This window comes from Emydura macquarii, unplaced genomic scaffold (genome assembly GCF_026122565.2).
Source record: "Emydura macquarii macquarii isolate MOO-44397 ecotype Brisbane River unplaced genomic scaffold, CSIRO-AGI_Emac_v2 contig_1253, whole genome shotgun sequence".
NCBI classification, from domain to species: domain Eukaryota; kingdom Metazoa; phylum Chordata; order Testudines; family Chelidae; genus Emydura; species Emydura macquarii.
The window spans coordinates 2280202-2304109 of NW_027131390.1; the positions used below are offsets into that span (position 1 = coordinate 2280202).

The 23908-nt window shown below is 48.5% G+C and overlaps 1 protein-coding gene across 2 annotated transcripts; it reads left to right on the forward strand.

The window, feature by feature from the left end:
• Window positions 1-887: 887 nt before the first annotated feature.
• Window positions 888-22997, forward strand: LOC137153877 (protein FAM162B-like). Of its 2 annotated transcripts, none has more exons than XM_067549693.1 (4): window positions 888-1065; window positions 17373-17478; window positions 20027-20135; window positions 21171-22997. In XM_067549693.1, the coding sequence occupies exons 1-4, from the start codon at window positions 987-989 to the stop codon at window positions 21276-21278; spliced, it is 402 nt and encodes a 133-aa protein (XP_067405794.1). In that variant the 5' UTR covers window positions 888-986; the 3' UTR covers window positions 21279-22997. The 2 variants fall into 2 exon arrangements, with proteins under 2 accessions (XP_067405794.1, XP_067405793.1); XM_067549692.1 differs by lacking the exon at window positions 888-1065 and adding an exon at window positions 12716-12887.
• Window positions 22998-23908: the final 911 nt, after the last annotated feature.

The following is a 23908-nucleotide window of genomic DNA, read 5'->3' on the forward strand; positions in this document are numbered from 1 at the left end:
CGTTCCGTATTTTGTGCTTTGGGTCTGTGTGTGTGTTGGGGTGGGAGGGACACAACATTCATATGAAATCAGCAAATGATTCGAGTGTTAAGAAATTGCTCTCACACTAATATGTTCAAATGTCATCTTCTGTGGCCCAGACTTCTCGCCTGATGGAGATGGGCCAAGCCCAGCCGGGAGCCCCCCCCGACTTTCTCACAAGGCAGAATTCAGGGCAAATATTGCTCTCGCTCTCATTTTTTCTTTTATGACCATGTTGCTCAGGCTTCTCATTTCATTTGAATCCAGTGGGGACACAGCGTGCAAACTTTCTGCAGGATCCCTGGGACTCCTTCACCTGGGAATATTCTGACAGAGGAAATGCTTTGGAGCAGGGAACACACTAAGTGTGAGCAGATTAACAGGGTCCAGTCTTGCAGCACTATTATTATTTTTCTGTGAACACCAGTGCAGCTGAAAACGGCATGACAATCTGCAATGGCTGCGCACGTTCTGGGGACTAATTAAGTGATGTTGGGGCTGCGCGCTGCTGTCTTCTGTGAAAATGAGACTGGGACCAGTAGAAGTGTAAACCCCGGTGCCCCAGGCTCTGGAGGGAGAGGGGCGCTCTGCTCCCATGTGGTGGTGAAGGGGAGCAAGAACAGCCACCCAGCTGCTTCATCTGCATAAACTTACCCAGAACTCCAGAGGGACAGACGCTCCAGAGGGAAAGGAGCTCTCTGCATCCATCTACTGGTGAAAAGGGAGAAGCACAGCTGCAGAGAGAACTTTATTTGCATAAGCCTCCCACCCAGAATTCTGGGAGTCACCATAACTGTACACTAATGCAGAATTAGTTAGAGAAAAGAGTGGCTGGCTTACACCTAGGGTTTTGCATAGTACTCAAGGGTTCTGCCTCAGTGGGAAGAGTCTTTGGCAGGAGACAACACCAAGGCTCTTCTTAACTATCTTCTAAATAAAGCTGTAATGATATAGCTGAGGAAGTGATGAAGCCTCACGCCAGGACTAGGCTGCACTTTCCAAGAAACTGGAGAGAGGCCTGCCTCCGTGACCAGACACCAAACTGTGAGTGGGGTTAAGTGGCTGAGGATAGCGAAGGGGAAATGATATTGAAAAGGGGCATTTTGCTTCTTGGATGGTTGCACTGGTGGGTGGGGAACAGAATTAACTGATGACTATGCAAGTTACTATGGAGGAGTGTTTTGCTTGTCATTCACAAGACTGTTGCTGTGTTTTCCCAAGCTGATGTTGAGTGACCTTTCCTTCAGTGACGTTATCCATGTTTCGTGTGACTCGCTGATTGAGAGTGGGGAAGTATTGCCTGTACAGGATGTCCCAGGAAGGTATTTAGTCATCCTAGAAATTCTGGGTGGCGGATCAAGCCAGTGGTGTTTGTGGGTTTGAAGAAGGTCCCCCTACCTATTTGGCAGAAGGGTTATATAGGAAATAGGGCAGTGTATCTATTATATTTTGGAGTTTTATATAGATATAATCTTACCAAATGCTCTAGACTCCCCATAAAAGCATGAAATCATCACTCCCCTTGGGGTTTTGTCATGGCACATCTTTAAAACAAGAAGGCAATGTGCCTCCAATGGCAACTCACCCCCATGTCTACTTACTACCTGTTGGTGAATGGGGGCTTTTTAAGGGCAACTACTGTATCTTTAAGGTACTTCTGTAATTTCACCATATTTCTCTAGTAAGAGAAGCCAATATTTGTTTTGCTTTTCTCACTCTCATTTCACTTTGGGATGAGAGCTACACTACCACAAAATCTGGGCCCTGCTTAGTATGCGACAGCATTGAAGTAGATAGTCCCTCTTTGGCTTTTTTGGGCTAAGACTCATTAGTTTGCATTTATCAGCTCTTCCCAGAGAAATGGTGAATAATGAGCCGTGGTTCAGGTAATGAAACAATCTGTCTCTTATATCTGATTGCATTGTCCTTTATTATTTTTATCACCTCCTAATTTTGCTTGCCTTGGAAGCTGGTTTTATAAATAATAGTGGCAATGCAGAGGCAAAGAAAACTTAAACTCCTCCTCAGCAATACTTCAGGAGGCTGGCAAAGCCTGGGGGCTGCCCGCGAGGGTTGGAACGTGTGCTCTCCTAGCAGACAGAGCTAGGGAAATCCCTCCATCTACTCCAAGGCAGACTGCATTGCTTTGGGGTGGATGGGGAAAGGCAGGCAGGTGCAGTCCAGGAAGTTGTAGAACATGTCTCTTACCTTCCAGTGGACAGACCAAGCTTTTTCCTAGATAAACCAGCCTGTGGCAGTGGTTTCAGATGTGTGTTTACATGGTATGGGCAGCCCAGTGGCATTTTTTGCTAGATTGGACGCATATTGTTGTTGTCAGAGGAGTAAATGTTGGTTTACATAGGAACTCGGGTGTTAATGCCCTTAGCTAAACCATTGCTGTATGCCTGATAACCTTTAACCAGGGGTGGCCAAGGCTTGAGGCTTCAGACAAACATAGCCTCCCTTCCTCACGTGTTATGATGATGATTATTTATTTGTATCACTGTAGCATCTAGGAGCCCCTGTCATAGAGCAGGACCCCCCTGTGCTCGGTGCTGTACAAACCCAGATCAAAAACAGGCCCTGCTTCCAAAAGCTTACAATCTAAGCATAAGACAAGAGACCCCAGATAGGTACAGACAGATGGGGAAGCACAAACAAACGAGACAACAGCGGCCAGCATGAAAGGCAGTGCGGAAAACCCAACCAACACACCCAGTCACCCATGCATTGATGCACGCAGTGGGAAACCATTTCCCCTCCGTTCCTCTCAGCACTCTTGCTTGGTGTACTGTGTGTACTCGGTCCCTGTATTTGCCCGATGGTCCCTTTTGATCACACAAAGGCTTAATTGGGAGAGTAAATACGTTGTTCTGCAAATGCATCTTACCCACCTAAAGGGCTGACACGGCTCTAAAGACATCTTCATAGTCTGTTTGATAGGACTGCCCTAATATTTACCACATTTGAAAATGTGGGTGACTTGGTTGGAATTCATGGGACAAATTCATCCCTGGTGTAACAATTCATTTCTCCAAGGGATTAATTGGGACCCTTGTGTCATATTGATTATTTCATATATATTTGGGCATTCATTAAAAATGAGATGTTGATATGATTGTACAGGGTCTAGCATAAAGATCCCTCTAGGATGTGCAGTTTATTGACCTGATTGATAATACATGACTATGAATGGGCTTAAAATCCTTAGTCATTTTTATATTAAAAGAAGCGTAGCGCATATGAGTAGAAAACTGTAATTTCTACAGAAAATAGCTTAATCTTTTTAAATTAGGTTTCTCCTCTCAAACTATTGACTAATGGACTGAAAAATTTCAGAACACATCTGTTTCTGAGGACAATGCCATTTTTCTAAGCTCTACCCAAAAAAAATCATAGCAGACAACCAGGCTGTTCATTCCTCAGAGCTGTTGGGGAAACAGGCATGCAATAGGTTTAAATTAAACTACTCCACAACCTGAAAGTTGAAAAACATCTACATTATTCAACTCAGAACCTATTTGACGGCTGAAGTGGTAGAAATGCCTTTGTTTTACCGATAGGTTCTTGCACACTTCTGCTACCTGTGCTATGTACTCCATGTCGCAGTAGTCCAGAAATCAGTGACTGTTTGCAAATCCCAGCAAAGCTAGTCAGTGTGTACATGTCATTAGCTGTAAGAACTGCAACATCTCAGATTCTTTGCAGGGGTTCCATATGTCCCGGCTGCTCGTCAGCCTCTTTGTAATGAGACAAGCTTTCGGCAGTCACGGTGCAGTTCAGCCCAGATGGTGTGCAATGCCAAACGCATGCTGGTTGCTCGCCACACTCGCATGTTCCGGCGAGCGGGTCATATTTTATTCTTACCGTATAGTACTCATGGACGCAGGGAAAAAGGTGATATCTTGGTGGTTGGCAGAGAGAGGACAACGGCTGACTAAAAAGGAGCTCTGTGTAGCTCAAAAGCCTGTCCCTGTCACCAACAGGAATTGGTTCAATAAAAGATATTAGTTCCCCCATGTTTTGTGGTTGCGATTTTTATTCCCAGTGATATTGATGATTTCATACCTGGGTTTCTGTGACCCGTTATATGCCAGCATATTTTAACTGACTGATGCTCCTCTACCTATTCCTAAAAATTTCCTGAGTAAATTGGAGTCATGGTATCAACCTTGGTTTAACGATGAGTAGAACTCCTGTGTGCTGCATATTGAAAATTACATCTAAAGTACTCTGTGGGCCAGATCTGGTGCCCATGGAAGTTAACAGGAGTCTTCCCTTTGACTTGAGTGGGTTTTGGATCTGGTCCTATGTACAGAACTGATGGCACGTAATAAAACCTTTATGATCCACTGTCCGGAAATCCTTATTCTCATGATCAATCTGTTCTTGACAAGTAGCCCCATTAAAGTCAGTGGGAGGAACAGCCTGGGGGAGGACCTAACCCCAGTGTGGACAGCGCTAGGTCGACTGCAGAGCTTCTCCCCCTGACGTAGCGCCACCTCTCAGGGCAGTGAATTAACTGCACCATAACCCCAGCAGTGGACTAAAGCGCGACAGTGGTGCAGCTGCACTGGTGATGCCAAGCCCTGCGACTGGCTTTCAAAGTAAGGTTTATGCGTGTTAATTTCCATCATCAATAAAGGAAGCCTTTGTGTCAAGGGGTTTCTTAAAGGGAAAAGCATCGATGGACCCGTTTACACCAGGGGAAAGGGAAACTGAGGCATGAAGGGGTGGAGGAGCGTATTCATCTGCGGAGTGCTCCCTTGCGTCGGGGTATATTGCTGGTATCTTCCGCTCCAGTGCCTCCCGCTGGCTTTCTGCCTCTGACTCCTGGCTCAACCCTCTGGCCAAGTCACAATGTTCAAACCCCTTCCGGCGTCTCATGAATAAGTCCAGACGAACCCGAATAATCCTTCTGCTGCTTTGGGTACTGGACTGCTCGCTTTCTACTTCCTTCCCCTTGTAGAAGCCTACTCTTTCTTGTAGTGTGCTTCCTCCTTTAAATCCCAGCTCTAGGCTGGGGGTTGTCCTGTCCTGCCCTTGACAAACCTGAGATACTTCTGGTGTGTGGCAAACACCCCAATGTGCCTGGAAGGGTCTGAAAGGCCGGAGTGCATAGCCGGCAGAGTGCCTTCTAGAAGAGCCGCCATGAGCCCCAGGATAGCCGTGGTGAGCTTTCCTTTCACCAGGCAGTGATTCAGGGACTGGCTGGGAGCTGCAAATGCTCAGTCCCTCTACGGAGTTGGTCCAAGAGCAGCAGTAGCCCTGGAGACACGATTAAATAGATCACAACTGAGATCTAAGCATTTTGGACCCGTTTCTGTACGTTAGAGGTGCATGGGGGTTGGTATGTGCTGAGTTCAGGTTCTCTTTAACCATGAATAAAACATTAGCTAAGTCTGAAATTAAACGTAGAAAACTGTGTCTCCCCCCAGTCTCTAATGGCTTGGTCATGTTGTTGTGGATTGTGTCACGTCAATTGAAGCAGCAGTTGTAGCCATTGCCACGGGCAAACCCTTCCACAATGAGCTGTTGCGAAAAAAATAACCCTCCGTGGAACATTTGGAGTACACGAAATAAACCCTGGCCTGCAAATCTGGCATTTTTCATGCTACCTGCAACAAGATTTGGTTACACTCGCTAAGGCTGGCCAAACCTGCAGTGTACATTGGAATGGCCCCACTGGGTCAGACCAATGGTCCATGCAGCCCAGGATCCTGTCTGCCGACACTGGCCAATGCCAGGAGCATGAACAGAGCAGGCAAACATCACGTGATCCGTCCTTGCAGTTCCAATTACAGGGTAATTACTCTGTGCCGCTGGGTTTTTTTGGTACCTGGAAGTGCCATTAGGTCATAACCCAGGATGTTAAAGTTCGTAATAGGGAAAGATGCCCGATTTCCAGCAGTGGAGGATGAAACCCTCTACCCACAGACCAGCCACAGCACCAGGCAGGGACACTGCAAGCTTTCTCATGGAGCCTCACAGCCGCAAGTTGGGAGCAAACACCTGCAGGGTGCAAGCCCTCTATAACTCTGTCTCCAGGCCCGTTCAGTCACTCGCCCCTCTCCAGGAGCGCCAGCTTGGGTCGCTTGCGATGTGGCCACCTTTCCGTTAGTCAGTGGACTGCATCCAGCCGGCCGTGTTGTGAGGCCAGCCATGCACTCCTCTCCGCTCTGTCTTTCATGCTCTTCGGGGGGAAGAGAAGCTCAAAGCATGGAGGGTCCCGGCTCCGTCCATTTCCTCTTTTCATTTTCAACCATCGCTTAAAGTGAGCAGTGAGCTGAGCTGCAGGTCTAAGGGGCAGCTCCTTGGAAGCTGAGAGATGTTGGGAAGCCTACATGTAGGTCAGACATTTAAAAATGGCATCCCCCCTGAATTATGTCACTAAAGAAAATACCGTCCCGGAGCCCAGTGTCTCCAGCAGGGAGATCACACCATCTGCCAGCGTACTGAGTTGATCTGTCTCCGAGCGGAATCGAGCTTACCGCCCTGCTGCCCGGTTAATTAGAATGGGGTGCAGAAAGCTAATTATGAGCAAATCGTCCCCTTGCTGTTACAACTCTAACATGTAGCAAGTTTCGTGGCGATAGGTAGCAAACCCTCGCAGTGAAGACATCCGATTCTGAGTGCAGGGTACGAGGAAACAACTTCCTTTGCTAACAGTTTTTCCAGCTGGAATCATGCTCTCAGTTAAACAAATATCGTTTGAAAGCCAGTGCACGTATCCCGATTTTACAGGGACGCTCCCGGGATTCAGGGCTTTTTCTTATTTAAGCACCTGTTATCCCCCACCCCATCCCGATTTTTCACACTTGCTATCTGGTCACCCCAGTGCATGAAGCAGACTATGAACAGAGAATGACCTAGCCGAGATCCTGATATCCCCACAACTCAGTTTGATGGTCTGGCCCCAAACTCATATTCTTGTTCAAATGTTCTTGTAAAAAAGCCCAAACCCTATACCCTCTGTGTGTGTGTATTTAGAGAGAGGGTGAGAATAGCTGGGTTTTGGTTTCACTGCTCTTTATTCAGAGATACAAATAGAGTCTATGAAGAAGCCTTTTCCTGAAACTGATATAAAAAAATAAAGGGAGAGCATTTGAGTCCAGTGAGTCAGTGAAAGTTGCTCTTCATGGCAATGGATTGGTAATAATCAGGATTAAAGGGCAGGGCAAGGCAGTCTAAAGACAGTCAGGGGTCAGAGATCAGGGGTGCAGCGTCAAAGATGCAGTACTTAGATCCCAGTGCTACAACCCACTGTGTGAGGATGCGCACGCATGTGCGTGTGCCTGCTGTTGTGATAATTGGACCTATACATTTACCCCCGTTGTGAATTCATCTGTAAGAGGTACATGGCCGTTCACGAGCTGCACAATAACGCCAGAGCTGACGAAAAGGAGACAATGGAATTGGGAATGCACTGTGCCAGCTGCAGCCTGGGCCAGCTAACTTCTCCTCCTCTCTCCAGGGCTTGCTCCCCTTTTTATGCCCCTCTCCCTCACCCACCTCTTGCTGAGACCATACGTGATGAAGTGTTGCCCTCTTGTCCATGTTTGTCATTCGTGCTGCCCCCGTGGGGGGTTCTAACAACGGTCAAAAGCAGCTGCGCAGATAGCAGGTTTTCTGTGCAGTGCAGGGGAGGCAGTCTGGCTAAATCAGGCTTTACAGCCCAGAGAGTTTATCGCAAGATGGGTACTGCTAAATCTTCTCACCCAAGGCTACTCGCGGGTGCAAGCTCTTCGTAGGTTTAATGTGGCCTTGTGCTGACTATTGCTCCCAGCAGGCCTCAAGCTAAACACTCGACTTCAGGCTTTCAAAGGGGCGGTACGGTTCTGTGCATTCTGAAGCGGGATAACGTTAGGTTCAGGGGCACTATTTAGCTTCAAGCCTCTTCACGCCATCTCAGACACAAAGGGGTGTTGACCTGATCACTGGTCATGGGGCAAAGGTCAGCACCGTGTTGTTGAAACCAGTAGGTCTGCGGGAAGAAGCACTTGTGTGAAGTGCACTTTTCCCAGAAGTTCTTAGTGGCTGTCCCTAGTGTTGGAAAGTAACGGCTGTGCCGTCCGCCTGGAAAGCTGCGTCAGTGCTTGCCTGACCCTCGTCACGCAGTGAGCGAACGCCTCGCAGACGTTCACTACTCGGGCCCCAAAGCGACCTGTGGGCTACGCAGATACTCTTTGGCCTATTTTAAAGCTGAGGAGCTGAGGTGCACAGGAACAGCTGGGCCACGGTCTCTCAGGGAATCTGGGCCAGGGTTGGGATTTGAACCTACATTCCTCACATCCTACCCCACTGCCTTAGTCATAAGAGCGCCATTCTTTGTAACAGCAGTTGTTCTACGCTGTGGAAGTCCTAAGGCGCAGGCTGTAAACTAGTTGCCAGCCTGTTTTAATATTGATGTAAAAGAATATTCCTTTAGTCTAAAAGAAACCGGGTGCTTGGGGGAAAAACGTATCCGCATTTTTAAAAAAGTTGGATTGTTAAAACCAATACCAGCTGAGGACAAAGATGTGCTTTTCAGGCTGTCCATGTTGAAAAGTGCTTCTCCCCCAGGGCCCCATCCCACTGAGGCGCTTAGCAGAATAGGTGTGGTTCACCTTGAAAGCTGTAAAAAGCATGTGATTGGGAACAAGGCACCTGCCATAACAATGAGTCAGCCACATAGTGCTGCAACGCCGGGTGATAATGCAGCCGGGTGAGCGGATGGCCAATGAGTCAGCCACATAATAATGCAGCCGGGTGAGCGGATGGCCAATGAGTCAGCCACATAATAATGCAGCCGGGTGAGCGGATGGCCAAGGCATGTTTCCAAACTCTGCCACACACAGGGCCAATTCCTGCACAATGGACTGAATTCCCACCCAGGCAAATTCTCTTTGTGCTCAGTGGGAGTTTTGAGGAAGGAGAATGGGTCTAGCCCCTGACCCAAAGCTGGGGCGGGGGGCGGGGGGGTTGCGATGTGATGATGGGGAGGCAGGGTGTTGAAAGGGGACTGACAAGGCACTGCGGGGCGTGGGGCAGGGAAGAAGGGGCTGCAGAGGGCTGGGAAACGTGTGGAGTCAGTTTGGTTCTGGTCTTAGTTCTTACTTGGACAAACTCCCACTGAAGTCAACGGGAGCATTGCCTGACTATTGCTTCAAAACGCAGCCTGGGCCTCCGAGTTGGGCCTTTAACACAGGGGCTAAGTGGTGTGTAGAGCTTCCTAGGGGCCCCCTACACTGCAATGAAACTCACCCTAGCACAGAGACATCAGTACGTGGCAGGCCAAGGAAGTGCCTGTGTGGTTGCAGGGAACGTGTCTGTCTTTCGGCGCTTCCTGAAGTGCTGCTTCGCTCTCTACCGACCCGATTGCTATATCCGCTGGTGACAACCCTTCGGCGGATACAGACGGGGGGCCCGCAGATCTGCCGCTTTCCTGTGTCCGAGAGAGACAGAAATGGAAGGAAAAAAACAAAAGATCACTTCTGCTTTTTAAATTCAGACTGAGACTCGGGGGGGAAGCAGAAATGTGAGCAGCGCGCTTTCCAGGGAACTGCGTTGGACGTGAAACTCGCCCCAGAGCCCGACGTATCCGTCACGACGGGGCGAGAACACAAGAGGCTCTGCACATTGCAAACGGCGCTGCCGAGTCAAAGCAGCACGTTACTGCTCCCCACGTCCCCCCTGCCCCGGCTCTGCAGTCAGCTGGCAGTGCATGCACGCGCTGGGACGTCGGTTTGCTGTTAGTTAGTGTCCACACGTGCTAGTAATGTCCAGAGAATCCCCGGGCAGTTTCTGCTGGGCAGCGACGGGTTAAGGGAAGCGGGGCCAACGTAACAGCAGCCCGACTCCCTGGGTAAACAATCAGGGCAGCGAGGAGAGGTAGGCACACCAAAGCCTGCATGCAAAACGCGTGGCATGTAAGCCAGCTCCTCCATCTCTAGCGACATTCATGTCCCCAGCCGTCCCACCAGGTTTCTGCTCTGCCTCTTAGATCACAATCGCTTGCCCTGAGGACAGTTTGTTTGCAGGTCTAGCTTGCGGCAGCGTTTGCAGCTGGAAGCTCAGACTACCATTTGTGTTCGGTGTGGCTCCGTCATCTGGAAATGGTTCTAATTTGCTTGACTGAATGACAAGAGAATTGGACGAGCCGCATTGCGCTGTGTCTGGGTGCCCCGGCTGGTGTTCGTCAAGGAGGAAAAACAACAAAGTTGTCATTAGCACAGGTTTTTCTTTCAGTGTCGATAAATCCACGTTTTCCAGAACATAAAACATCTCCATAAACAAAGGAGTATTTTCCTTCCTGCCAAGAACTGAATAGTTTGGATGATTCAGTTTATTTATTCCTCTCTCCCGCAGGCCCCCCGGCCCCATTCACATTTTTCACCATCCAACTCCTTAAAGAACATCCTAACCAACCACACAATCTGTGTTCTCCACAGCACCTTCCTCGCGCCCTTTCTCCACACACACACGCTTTCGTTGTCTTAGGCAGTATTCAATTTGACAGCATTAAATGGTTCTTAAAACTTTCCCTTTGGCAAAAGCCTCTCGTCTTTGAATGAGAACTTTCTTTCTGGCTATAAATCAACTTTAGAGCCTGAGATGTATAAACAGAGTAAATACCACAGCATTCCAAAGAGGAAATTTATTTTGCATTTTCATTTCATGACCCATTAGAGAGAATATTGTGCAAAAAGCAGAAGGGGAACATCACGTTGATAAAATGACATTGTTCGTGCTTCATTCTGAGTGTATGATGGCTTAATAGGGACGATGTTACTAAACACATTCAGAAACCCCCCCCCCCCCACACACACACACACACTTTGTTTAGGTTCTAGCTATGTTTCAGTGATCACTTCCATTCAAGGGCAGATATTACATAATGCTACACTGTAGCAAAACTCATTTTAATTGTCGCGTGCTCTTCTTCATTTGCTGACTATGAAATCGTTCAGGTGTGGTTCTGCTCTAAAATGTCACCGTATAAAACTGGCACCTTCCCCTTAGATTGGCTCCTGCTCTGTGCTTAGACTCTCAGCAGTTTTGGGACGCAAATACATTTCCGGCGGTGCCCTGCTTGCTCTGCAGCTCCAGCACTGTTTAGAGAGTGCATAATGAACAGGATTCTTTCCCAAGTTCTAATGTACAGGTCGCCTCGTCAGGCACGTCAGAGCCAGGGTTGGCTGGAAGTTTTCTGATGGAATGATGTTCTGCTGGAACATGTGATTGCTCACAATAGAAGCCTTCTGTGGGGATGTCCCATTTCGACGAAGTGGCAGCAGAAAGCAGGCAGGTTTCCAGTGGGAACTTGCTTGCGAGGCAGGTTTTGAAATCCGCCTGGTTTCCTGCCCACTTGGCTCTTTGGCAGCCTAGGAGTCCTGGCTCCCCAACTCCCCGAACTGTCACAGCTCCTAGACTCCCATGGTTCCAGGCAGCTCCCGGAGCCTTGGAAACGTTTAAAAAAAGATCGAAACAGAATTTTGTACGTGTTTGTTACAAAACCCAGAAGCACAGGAAAATTGCTGCGTTTTAGTTTTTCGGGCAGATGCCAGGGCTGATATCGGGAACACTGAGATTCATGATCCTGGGCCACGTTTCAAGCACAACTGGATGAAGTTGTGGCTTCTGGTGGAAACCATCCTGAATTGAGTGGCTTTGTACGGCTTCCGCTCGAAAACAGGCAAAACACGACGGAGTCAGCTGAATTTTGCTTTGTGTTTGGGGTTGATCACGCGATGCATAGCAGCTAATTCAGGAGGCAAGAAGTCCTAAGAACTGGAACTGCCAGCTGCCTGCTTCTCTTCTCTTCTCTTCTCTTCTCTTCTCTTCTCTTCTCTTCTCTTCATACTGCCCTCCTCACCAAAAGACCGGCATGTGATAAATCTGCTTGCAAATCTAAGATTTTTAATCATTTCTCTTTTATGCACATGAGGTAAATTAGTTAATGTATGGGCAATAACAAAAAGAGTGGAGCAGTGTGACGTCCACTGAAATCCAGGGCCAGTAATATCTCATGATAGGTTATCTCTCCACCAGCCTGTACTTACTATTATCCAGTAACAAAGACAGTGTCTCCGTCTTAAGGTGGCATCTTTAAATCAATTGGTTTTCAAGATAAAATGTGTGTAAATGTTAAGGTCTCTTATAAAGGCTTACCCTGAAATGACCATTAACAGCTACTTAACGTCTCTTGGAGCAAAGCATCTTTTACGGTGCTGTTTCTAGCAATGCCAACTGAGATGTCAGTGCTTGATCAATACAGTCATTACAGAATGTGTTGTTGTTGGCCATGGGGGTTACAGAGTGAAGAATAAGAGAAATGCCAAATCTTTACTGTCATCGGCAGCTCCTTGGAGCTACAGACCCTGATACATACAGCTCACATTGGCTTACCTGGAAATGGGGTTAGGCCCAGTGTATATAAGCAGTAACCCCTGGGTTATTGCCCTGGTGATGCCAAAGGTGTGTCTTTTAGCAAACACAAGGAATAGACCTATTGCTCAAGTCTTCGTGACTCAGCAAAGCTGGCAAGTGGTGTAAATATATGATACCGTCAGCTGACGTACAGCCGTATAACCTGAGAACGCCTGGCAAACTCAGTTTGATTTGCTGTGTGTTGGCTGCCACGTCAGGTCTATAGGAGCAAATGGCTACTGCTGAGTTGTCTGGTCACTGAAGCGCTGGAGGCCAAGTGGACACAATGTTAGGAAGAGTATTGGAGAGTAAGCGTCTTGTCACAAGAATTTTGAGAACACCTGGTTTCTGGAGGTATCCACGGACCAAGGAAGCACCGACATTATTACAGACAAGAAGGATATTGTGTAATAAAGCAGAGGACACAAGGAACGTTATTTCTCAAACAGCTATTCCAGGTGGGTAGAAATGTTTTGTTCTGTGTTTCCACATGTAGTAAAGGGGTAGTTAATTTCCAGTAAAGCGGCTAGAGGGTGACCCATTTCTCTGTCCCCTCGCTGAGCAGGGGATGGGCTGGACGTCCTGTGTGGGTGTCACACAATCTCTGAGACAGAGAAAGTCCCACCTTTTACAGTGTAGGTGGAAAATGTCGTCTTTTCCGTTTTGAAATCATTCTGCTCCCAGCCAAGCAAACCTTCCCAATGCATGGAAGTAAATGAGTTAAATTAAAAAACCAGCCAACCAGGAAACAGACGGATCTGTTCATGCCACAGCAACGAGTTCTTAGCCCAGAAGCTATTCGTGTGAGCAGAGGCAGGCAGTCGGGGCTGGGGAGCTGCTGGTGGACTCAGTCTCCTCAACACCTTGCAAAGTAAATTGTCACCCAGCCCTCTGTCCTATCGACTCCCTGCAGGACACGGCCCAGCCTCTGGCAGCAGGGACATCCCCCCGGCTCTCCCGGCAGCGGAAGCTTTCAAAATTGGGAGCACCGTGACCGCGGTGCAGGAAGGGGTCGGGTCAGGCAACGCCAGGGCTCTGGGTCCCTGCCAGACACCGGTCGAAGGCAGTGTGTTTGGAAAGGTGTCTCGCTCGGAGGGGCAGGCAGCTGACGGGGTGGTGCAGGGGCTACAGATGATGTGCCCCTGCGCTAGAGAGCCCCTGAGTGGGGATTTCTCCGGAGAGGGGTCCTCTGGGGCTGCCAGGCTCTGCCCATGGTGGGGGATGGGGGGGACGGAAAGCTCCTGGGCGTGCCATATGAGCCTCACCCAGTGGCTTCCCAGCAGTCCCGAGACCTCACGGCAGGCGCTCTTCCACCTCCACCACTGCCCGGGTCCCCCCGGGCGGCCCTGCCTTTACCCACCTGCGCTGCCAGCTTTCAGCAGCCCCCCTTGAGTGCCGGCATTGCTCCAGCCGGGCCGGCTTCCTGCCGTGGGTGGGGCCGGCTGCCTGTGCCAACTGGGGCTGGCCCTGTCCAAATTCCCCTGGAGCTTCGGCATCCAAGAGCCTGGAGGGCTGGTAGCCCCTGGGGATCTGTGCTGACTCCCTGAGGACGGGGATTGCCTCTGGCCTGCCAGCCCTCCCTCCCTGGCACTGGGCTGCAGCCTGGCCCGTGGACAAGCCTGCTCTGCTGACACTGACTCGCCGATCTGAGCAAGGCAGCAGCGTGTTCTGCACCTCTGAGCCGTGCCTCTTCCTGGGCTGGTCCCCAAGGCACTCTTTAACAGCAGAAACCTAGTCAATACGAGACGCTTGAGAGCGGCTCGACCTGCCTCTGTCCCTTCTCTGTGCGAGAAAGGGCTGCAGGGGCTAGCCTCTGAATTCTGAAAGGAAGAAAGGCCGTGGCCAGAACGATGTCGTGTTGTTTAACCAGCGCAGCTCAGCGGGGAGCGATGCTCTTTGTGCTCGGTCCCCCAGTCGATGGGGAGCTGCAGCGTGCGTTCCGTCTAGGGCGGATTCGTGACTAGACACGTGGCGAGCTGGTGGCTTTAGCTGCACCGCGACCTCCCTTCCCCCACAGGTAGAGCATTACGTGCTTCGAAGTGCCACTCGTTTATTTGCAAACTCAAGCGGAACCGTCTTGGCTCAGGGGGATTGATTTTCTCCCGCCTTGGGCCTCAGATTGGGGGTGGGACTCGGTGACCTCCTGAGCCCGTCCAGCCCATCCAGCCCTCATCTACTAGGAGCCTATGATTCTACGTTGTCATTCACAGCTTCACACGGCCAGAGCAGGTCTCTGCTCACTTAGAACTGCACAGGGGGAAATCAGGTGCTCCGTCGCCTCTGGGAGCAGGCTGGCCATTTCTCGTTATCCTTTGACAGTGGCCTTGTTTCAGATCCAAGGTGAGGGTTGCATTTCCAGGCAGGGCACAGGAATCGTTCTGCAGTAACACACATTGTCAGCGGCTCACTTTGATAATCGTGTGTGGTGCTAGGTATCAGAAGCAGATGGCGTAGCAAGCTCTCATTAGGACACATTTTTCACCCCCCAATGTACCGCATCTTACCAGAACCTGACTCCTCGTCTCGCTTGTCAAGTCATGAATAACGCAGCAGACAGTTTGTTACACCCAGATACTTTGAGCATTTAAAATCAAGATGGAACAGGATCCCTGGGCAACAAGAGACTCACTTCAGCGTAGCATCCCTTTCCTCTCACAGAGCTATGGTGGCTGCCGGGGGGCGAGGTGGAGGGAGATAGATATAGGGCCTTTCAGGAAGGCAGGCGTGGGTCCAGGACATTCCTGATCCAAGTTCTGGCCCAGAGCAGAGAGATTCAGTGAGAACTGTAGGCGGGAAGCAAAGCGTGGGGGTGGGAAAGGGGGCAGCGATATCCCCAAAGTTCTTGTGAAGAGAAACTGGGGAGAGTAGGCACCTGTAGGGGAGGTTCTGCAGTGCCTGGGGGTGGTGCCAGGCCCAGATGAGAGGGTGCAGAAGGAGGACTGGGCTGGAGAGCCCTGGGAAAGGGCTAGGGAGAAGGTCTAAAGGACAGGCCAATGTTGGCAGTGGCCCCAGGGTAAGTGGTGAACAGGGTGGGTGGGTTTAGAGCAGCTGGCTGCTTTGCTGTTCAGGCTCATGGCGGTGGAAGAGCACAGGCCCCTCCAAGGTGATGAATTGAAGTGGGGTGGTGATCTCCTCCCTGCCACTCAGGGGAGACGGGCAGACGGGCCCTCTCGAGAGATTTCAGGTCGTGTTTTGCGGGCTTTTTGTTTGGTGTTTGTTCACTCGGGAAAGGCAGAATTTTGTGCTGGTTTGGCCAAAGGGCGAAACTGATCCAATCCCACCAGCAAAGAGGGGAAACCGCAGCAGCGGCTGTGCTTGGCGATGGAGGAATGCGGCTCCGTCAGCGCTGGGCACTCCTGATGTCTGCTGGGTTCCTGCTCACCCAGACCAGCCTCTCCTGCCGTCGCAAACTGCTGTACTGGGTGCTGCAGTAAGGCAGGCACAGCCACATACAAGGAAATAAGGAGAATGAATCGAGCTGTGTCTGACTTCTGAACACCAAACCGGAGGGAGGGGGGAAATCTCCTCGTAAATCGCTTGCTTCAGCTGCGTGCAATAAAATGGCTATAGTTTCAGACCAGCAGTTTCTTTTGAGGGCTTTCTTTCTACACACCATAAATCGTTTAGTCTATTTTCACTGCAAAGCTTTTCCTGGGAGCTGCGTGGGTTATTGATTTCGGTGGAGGGAATTACTGGGGAGGACAAGACACTTGCCATTTACATCTGGGATCAAAGTACGGACCAGGCCTTTCACTGCAGTGTGGAGAATGTCGCTCTGACCTTCTGATCCATTTGCTAAGATGCTGCACGAAAAGAGTGAAAGAGCCTTCGTTATCTAAGCAGTAATTGGAGAGCTGCAACTCAGATCATCTTACATCTGCCAGGCCTCAGTAAACGATAAGGCACTTGGGCCCAGTCCTTGGCTGTGTCCATACTAAACTCTTATTCCCCCCTCCTTGGCCCTCCTTCCTGCCCCCCGCCCCCAGCACCACTTTTATCAGAACATTGCAGAATTATTTCTTTGGGAAGATTTTTTTTTTTTTTTTTTAACCGAAAAGGCTTTTAAATGGAAATGAAAATTCCCTCCCACCAAAGAAAAAGTGCATTTCCTTCCAAAATTTTCAGATTTTTCGGTGAGACAAACCGAAACAAATAAAATCATTTCACTTCGTTTCAAATAGAAAATGTTTATTCCATTTCGGTTTTCAAAAATTGCAACATCTGGTCTCACTGATTTTCCTGCATACACTTTGTTCCCTTTGCAGGGCCCTGGAAAAATGCCAACTGAAAATGAAACAAAAACCTTTCTATTTGAAATGAAACAAAATGAACATTTTTCAAATTAAACACTTTTAATTTCATTTCGGGGCTTGACACTGAAATGATCTTAATGGGCCCTTCTGGCCTTAAAAAATCTCTGGGTGAAATCCTGTCCACACTGCAATAATAGGAACCTTGGCCAGGGTTTCGTCCTCGGTCTCTAAGTCGTGACAAAAACTGGAAAAATTCCATAAAATTCATGATATTAAATTTTTAAACGTCTCTTAGTGTTGTTGTGGACAATGCACCATTGCCGCTTGTCTGGCAGAGCGCTCCTCCAGAACGTAGACTGACCACTGGCAAGGCTTAGCCAACACAGTGATTAAAACCCGGGTGCGGTGGCGGCTCGTGCAGACTAGTGCTTCCATTGTTGCTAGCAGCAGTGGAATTGCAAGGGGGGACAACTGCAAAAAGAGAGTGACTGTTGTAGGCAAAGCCCTTGAGGTGCGTGGCTAAATCCTACTGAACTTAAATGACTGTGAATTTTGTTCTTAAGGACCAGTTTCCTAGAGAACATGAAGCCCTTCTCTAAACGTTCAGTCCTAGACTTCTTTTTAAACGTGGCTTTTTACTTCCCCTCTTTTAACTCAGCTGATGACTTTCTTTGGTAATCTCTTTTAAAGGCCGTAGCGCATTCAGAAACGATAGAAGACCCTCAGCGTTTGATAAAAAGATATTATTATGGGCAGGACGGTTTAAAAAAGAGGAGGATATTCCAGCGCTGTTGTCGTAAGTAGACCCGCTTCTTTGTGTTCTCAAGATAATCACCAGTGGGTGTGAGTAAAAGTACCAATTCCAACCTTCCCGGGTTTTGTCAGTCACCAATGATACATCTAAATAGCGAGTGTTTGTTTCCTAGAATTATAGCAGGACTACTTGGCTGTGAATGAAGTGTGTGGGCAGGCTGCTATCAGTGTCTAAAAATAAACCCAACCCATTCTGAAGCAGTTGTGTTTTGCCAACTCTGTAAAGTAAACTGCTTTGGAGATTAGGAATTTCAGAAGAGGACAGAAAACATTTTGTAACACAAATTGCTTTGTAGCTCGCATGTCATTGTGCTGCCTAATGTCCGTTTCAAGTTGTATGTGTTTTAACCACTTTTTATGAATTCAAGTGATTAAGAAAGGCACATGAATTTCAAAAGAAAACTGGGAACTTCCATATCTTTAGCAAAAAACATCTGAAATGAGTTTCCTTCATGCAAGTTTATGCTTTCATTTCTCCATTTAGATCTTTTTTAAAAACGATCATCAGTTCAAGGTTAGAGACATTAATGCCTTCTGATTTTTAACACCGCTGTGTTTACGTGGTGGCGGCGGGGTTCTCCACTTGGTTGTCAACACACACTTCACTGAGACAAGTGTAATTAAAGCCAGTCTTTGGCTACAGTTTCACGAGTGATTGACTTACGTTGCCACGCTCAAATGTCTATTGCAAGAAATAATTGTCAAATAAGTGCTCCGGGTCATTTGTGGAACCCAGCAGAGACATCCCAGCAGTGGCTATGAACAGTCAACTTTGTGTTACCCTGTCTCTGGGAAGATTGCACCATCTTCAGTCTCAAGGGCTGGACTTAACTTTGGCCAGTTCAAGCCGCCCCCCGGTGTTAGTAGGAAGGTGTTTGGGAAAACTGCCAAGGTGCAGGGTTGTGACGTCTCTCGGCTCCAAGGACACCTCAGCTAGGTGGGGACCTAAGTAGCAGAGCTGCGAGGATCAAGCTTATTCCTTGAATAGTCCCAGTCATTTTAATATGGGCAAGGGTTTGCATAAGAATGTGGGTGCTTGCATCAAGACAACAGAGCACGTAGAGACTGCTTGCTTGGCTCCTGCCCCACGGCTCTGGCTTGCACAAACACAGGAGTTTCTTCATGCCTGTGAGATTCTGTAGTGCCAGGAAGTGCCTCCTTCGCGCCTGATGACAAGGGTCATTATGGGCACCTAACACAACTGAATAGCAAGAAAAGAAACAGGCGATGTCTTCAAACAAAAACAAAGATGTCTTCAAACTGGGCATTGTAGCATACAGCATTCCCCTGGGATCACCGGTGAGGGAGGGGAACAGAGCCAGTGGGGGAAATGCGTGTGTGTGTGTGTGTGTGTGCGCGCGTGTGTGGTGTCAACATTCAGGTGTACTTGATTTGGGGGTGGGGTTAGTGTAGGAACCTGCCTCTTCCTGTGTCTCCGATCTGTTCGGGTTTGATATTTGTTTTCCATGCAAGGCCCTGATCCGGCATCAAGCACACAGGTGCTTCACTGTGCCGTGGTAGGCAGTCTCACTGAGACCCCCGACGCCCTGCGCCGTCTGTCCGTGTTTGCAGGATGGTGCCTGGCGATCACGCCCTACAAATGACCAACATGGAGCACGGATTATAAGGACGTACCGTGCAGTTCACGTGCATAGCTCACTGCCCCCGGAGCAGGGCAGGAACCAGACAGTGGCTCTGAGAATTGCAATTTGCTTCCTGACTTTTTCTCTGCCCCTCCTCCCCTGCCTGTGCAAGGAGTGACTTCTCTCCCCACACCGGCTCCCGCGACGTTGGTGACCTGCACCGGGGATCTATGCTCACTGACCCCAGCTGAGAAGCTAACCCTGGAGTCTGCTATTAACAAAGAAAAGAGGTGTAACTCGATGGCCACAACTGCAGACGTGCTGGGCCTCATAACATCCTCCCGCCTGGTGTGCTGCTGCTACGTGCTTTCAGCCGTCGGCCGCTGCCCACTCACTTTCACCCCGTTGCAGCTGTTTGACGGCTTGCTTTCCCTGTGCTGCAAAGCCAGGCTCGAGAAGGGCCTCGTGCACTGGCAGTGCGGGAGCTGTGTCTTGGAATATTATGGGATCGTGACGACAGACCAAAGTGGGAGGCTCTGGGAGGACCAGCTTCCATTAATCTTAGCCACGATGTGCCTTCCTGGCCCAGTCCAGAACGCGACATCACCCCCCCGAAAGGTAGCATTAGCCGGCAGGGCGAGGTGTCAGTGCCGTCTTTGGTACACGGGCCAGGCCCGCCTGTGGCTGAAATCAGCACAGTAGGCTGGCTTGTGTTTGCTTTATGTAGCATTTGGCTAAATCCCTCATGCAGCGGCTAGTTCACTGTTCACTTCTCTTTTCACAATCGATTAGCACAAAGACAGCAGGAGACCTCTGAGCCGAAATAAACGGCCACGGGCAAGAATGGTGCAATTCTTTAAACACCCCTCCTGCCCCGCCCACCCCTCCCTGCCAAACCTCAGCTTGATTCCATGCTGCTGAACGAAAATCTGCTCTGCTCTCCCGCAGACCTGAGGTCATCAAAGCTGCTACGAGCAGAGTGAGGATCAAAGCTTGCTACGCCTCCATTGCACTGACTCTGCTGGGCTGTTTGGTCATGATCCTCTCGGGCAAACAGGTAAGTGTGTTCGTACGGACCGGTCCGCACCTGGAGTGTTGGCACGGGGCGGATACTCTTCGTCCTTGATCCATACAAAGGTATTTGAACAAATACACGTTACACAATAGATTCGGGATGCTGAGTTACTTGCCACATGTTCCTGGCTATAGTATGGGGTTGGCCATGTGACTTATTGGACAATTATTCTGTTTGATTGACTTTGCAATAACCCACTGCAATGCAATAAAAAACCAGTTGTTTCCATGTCGCCCAGGAAGTGTCCTCTCCAAAGATCCTGGACAACTCCCATTGACTTCAGTGGGCTTTGGCTCAGGCCAGATATGAGACACTGTCTCCATTTCTTTCAGGTCACTCAGCCCACTCTTGTCTCAGAGCTGTGGGCGAGCCGACTCCCCACTGGCCAGACCACACAAGCTGGGCTTGCCCCGGGGCGATCGTCATTTACTGAGACATCACTCAGACGTGGTTAGCCGCGTTGCTGTGGCCTCGCTGATTGCGAGGGAGTCTGTCCAGCAGCTCTGTCTAATTGCACACGGATCAGCTGTGTGCAGTGACCACGCCTTGCTGGGCTTCTGATGAGCACCGGCAAAGAAAAACCACTACCTCCAGAAATGTCAGCTCAGCCTAGATGGGACCGGGGGGCCTCACAGCAGGGATGGGAAACCTGGAGGTAGAAACAGGTGGCCTGAAGCCAATGACCGAAATAAATTGAACAATGGGCACTGGGATGGAACAAACGCAACTTCCGAGGATCTCTGCGTCTGGGTCTTTCATTGGTGAAAGCCCCACACTTTCTCCTAGCTGTTCACACGCCTTTTGTAGCAAAGGTGATATGCTTGTTCTGCTAACCAGAGGCTGCACACGCTGCCCGTGAGGTGAAGCGAGGAAATATATATCTTCCATATATAACTTCTTTCATTGTGAAAACGCAAAAGAACCCCAGGGTGTCATAGCAAGAGAAGCCAACACGTGGGGTATTTGTTGCTGGCGAACTTGTATTGTGCAAATGATTTTCACCATTTGTATTCAAAGGCTGCTAAAAGAGACGACACGCTGCTGAGGAAGAACATGGAAAAGAAGGCCAAATGGAGGGCGGAAGTGGAGACCGACCTGGAGGCAGCTGCAGCGAAAGCTCAGTGATGAAGGACGGATTTATTTTAGCAGCAGGCGATAAGTGATTCATACAAGTGCCATATATACCTTTGTTCAGCTCACTCTTTGGAGCTTCTTGTCTACAACTCTGTCACAGCAAAGATTTCATGTAGAAAATTGAATTTTTTGCAACCCTAGTGGAAATTCCAGCAGTCTCTGTTAGCAGCCTTCCACTGGTCTCTGAGCTTTTGTATTGGCCTCAGTTGGAAATCCAGAACTCAGTGAATCTGCTCTCTTCCAAGCCCACGTTGGCCAGCTTGGAATCAGCTGAAAAAGAAGATAAGGGTGGTTCAGAGGTTAGGATGCTAGTCTGGGGCTGAGGTTCAAGTCCTTGCTTTACCACTGACTCCTAGTGTGACCGTGATCAGTCACTTAGTCTCTTTATGCCTTAGTTCCCCGTCTATAAAATGGGGCTAATAGCGTTTGACTAGCTCACAGGGGTGTAGTGAAGATAAATACATCAAAGTTTGTGAGGTGCTCAAATACTGTGGTTAGGGTTAGGCAAGAAAGAGTTTTCCCACCCTGTGAGAATTTTTGATATTTCAAAAGCCGTTCCCATCCCAACTCAGCATGAAAAGGTGAAATCTCAAATGTTTTTGAAAACAAAAACGAACAAAAACACACTATTTTGGGGGCAATCTCAGTGATTTTAATTTCAATTTTGACCTTTTTCTCCCCTTTTTTAGAAACCTTTTTAGTCTAAATTCACTGTAATTTTGAAATGAAAAGTCACTTGGACTCAGAACTCCCAAAATTTTCTGGGTAGAATATGTCAAAATGGGACATTCTGACAATTTCAACGCTTCTTTCCAAAAATCTTCTGAGTTGGAAAATTCGTCAAAATCAGCCCTGTTTTGGCACAAAAACGGTTTATTGGAAAATTCCCGACCAGCTCTCACTATGCTAGTGGGGGCCATCTACATTTCTTGGATAGATAATGTTCTCCTGGAATTTCTACCCCCGTTCTAAATACAGAGACAAGCTCTCAGTCTTTGCACGGACAAAAGTGTGTAGCAGTAAATCAGAGCAAGCCAAATGTACCGTATACTTGCAACTTGCTTTAGGGGGCGGGGGAGAAAGCCTAGTAGAAGTGACATATAGGAACCCATCTGCTGGGGGGAATAATGGCTGAGCTGTATTTTAAAAATCACTTATGCACAAATCCTGTCTTCAGCCCCCATCTCTGTGTCCTCCCCCTCCCCCCAAAAAAAAGCCCAAACTATGCTTAGCTTTCCCTAACAAGAGAAGGAGTGTAGTTCTATAGCAGAGAGGTGGGGAGCAGCAAATTATGGAACAGCCAAACAGGGAGGTGTCCACGCTGCCTGTGGACCTGTCCTTCATGAGGGAGAATGGGATGTATCATCTCTCTGGGTTGGGATGGTCCATGGAAGAAGCTGGGCCATGGCCAGTGGATCTAATATCAGGGAAATAAACAGGCTAGAATCTCAAAGGGGGTCAGAGAAGATACATTTGCCTTGGAGCAGCTGTACAGGTGGCCTGGGTGACTGGGTCCCTGTACAATGACCTTTATCTCCGGACACCTGTTCTTATGCAGAGATGCACTGCCATGGCAAAGTGTTTTGCCTTGTTGCATTGCACTGTTTTTTTAAAATTATGGCCATGGCCTTAAATTAAAGTTCCCAACAGCTTGTTTACTTTTGATTTTGGTCAGAATTAATTGTTAATAAATTATTTGCAAAACTTGGATTTTTTTGGTCATCGTAGTTCATTAATTCATAATAAAAACAGCTGTCCAATTCCGCATTTAAAGTGTCACCAAAGCCTCTTGGATGATGTCTAACAGATGGGAGAAAATCCTAATGAAATATTGAAAGTTACATTTCCATTGAAGCGATTAAAGTTTCAGATGTGAAAATGCACCAGTTCGGACGTGTGGGGTAACGACCTGAAACATCATGCATCATTCATAGTATTTTGGGCTGCAGGAGAGTTGTACATTGCATGAGGTGAAAAAGGATAACGAGGGAACAAAAGGACATCATCTTATTCATAAAAAAATGCACATTGACCATGGCAACCAGTGTATAACGTGGTGATTCTTGGTGTGTAAAGTGAATGCTTGAATTCTGCTTAATACATTCAGAGGAGGAGGAACGTGCTGCTTTTCTAATGATGTCCAGATAATTGGCAAATCCTTTCTTGAAACTAGTTGTACAAGCATGCTCAGACTGGTAGTTCAAACACCACGATATGTATCAGAACTACAACTTTACTGGTGCATCTTTTTTTAACTATTACAACTCTTGGGAGGAAAAACAGAGGCAGTCATAAATGTACCTATAAGAGCTAGCAATTGAATCAATTACTCCATCCACCAACAGCTCCTCATCTCACTATCTGAGGAACGAAATAGCGTGGGAGTTCTTGGGTATGAGCTAATATGAAATCCTCCTAAATAGACAAGGGCTCTGTTGACTAATACACGAAGCTCCTGCATTACAAGAATCCGTAAAAAAGAGAGGAAAAGCAGCTAGGATTGCTGTTTACAGGATGATTCATTTTTAATGTCAGACATTCCGTAAACATGCTAACCGACGCCTGATTTGAACTCTCCCCTTTGCGAGAGATTGTTGACTCCGGTATAATAAGTGTCCTTT

Bases quoted from the DNA above. Each gene is read 5' to 3' on its own strand.
- LOC137153877 (XM_067549692.1), top strand. From the start codon at position 12,716: ATGTTAGGAAGAGTATTGGAGAGTAAGCGTCTTGTCACAAGAATTTTG. The intron at 12,888-17,372 runs GTGGGTAGAAAT...TCTCTTTTAAAG, and splicing joins TTCTCAAACAGCTATTCCAG to GCCGTAGCGCATTCAGAAAC. The intron at 17,479-20,026 runs GTAAGTAGACCC...GCTCTCCCGCAG, and splicing joins GATATTCCAGCGCTGTTGTC to ACCTGAGGTCATCAAAGCTG.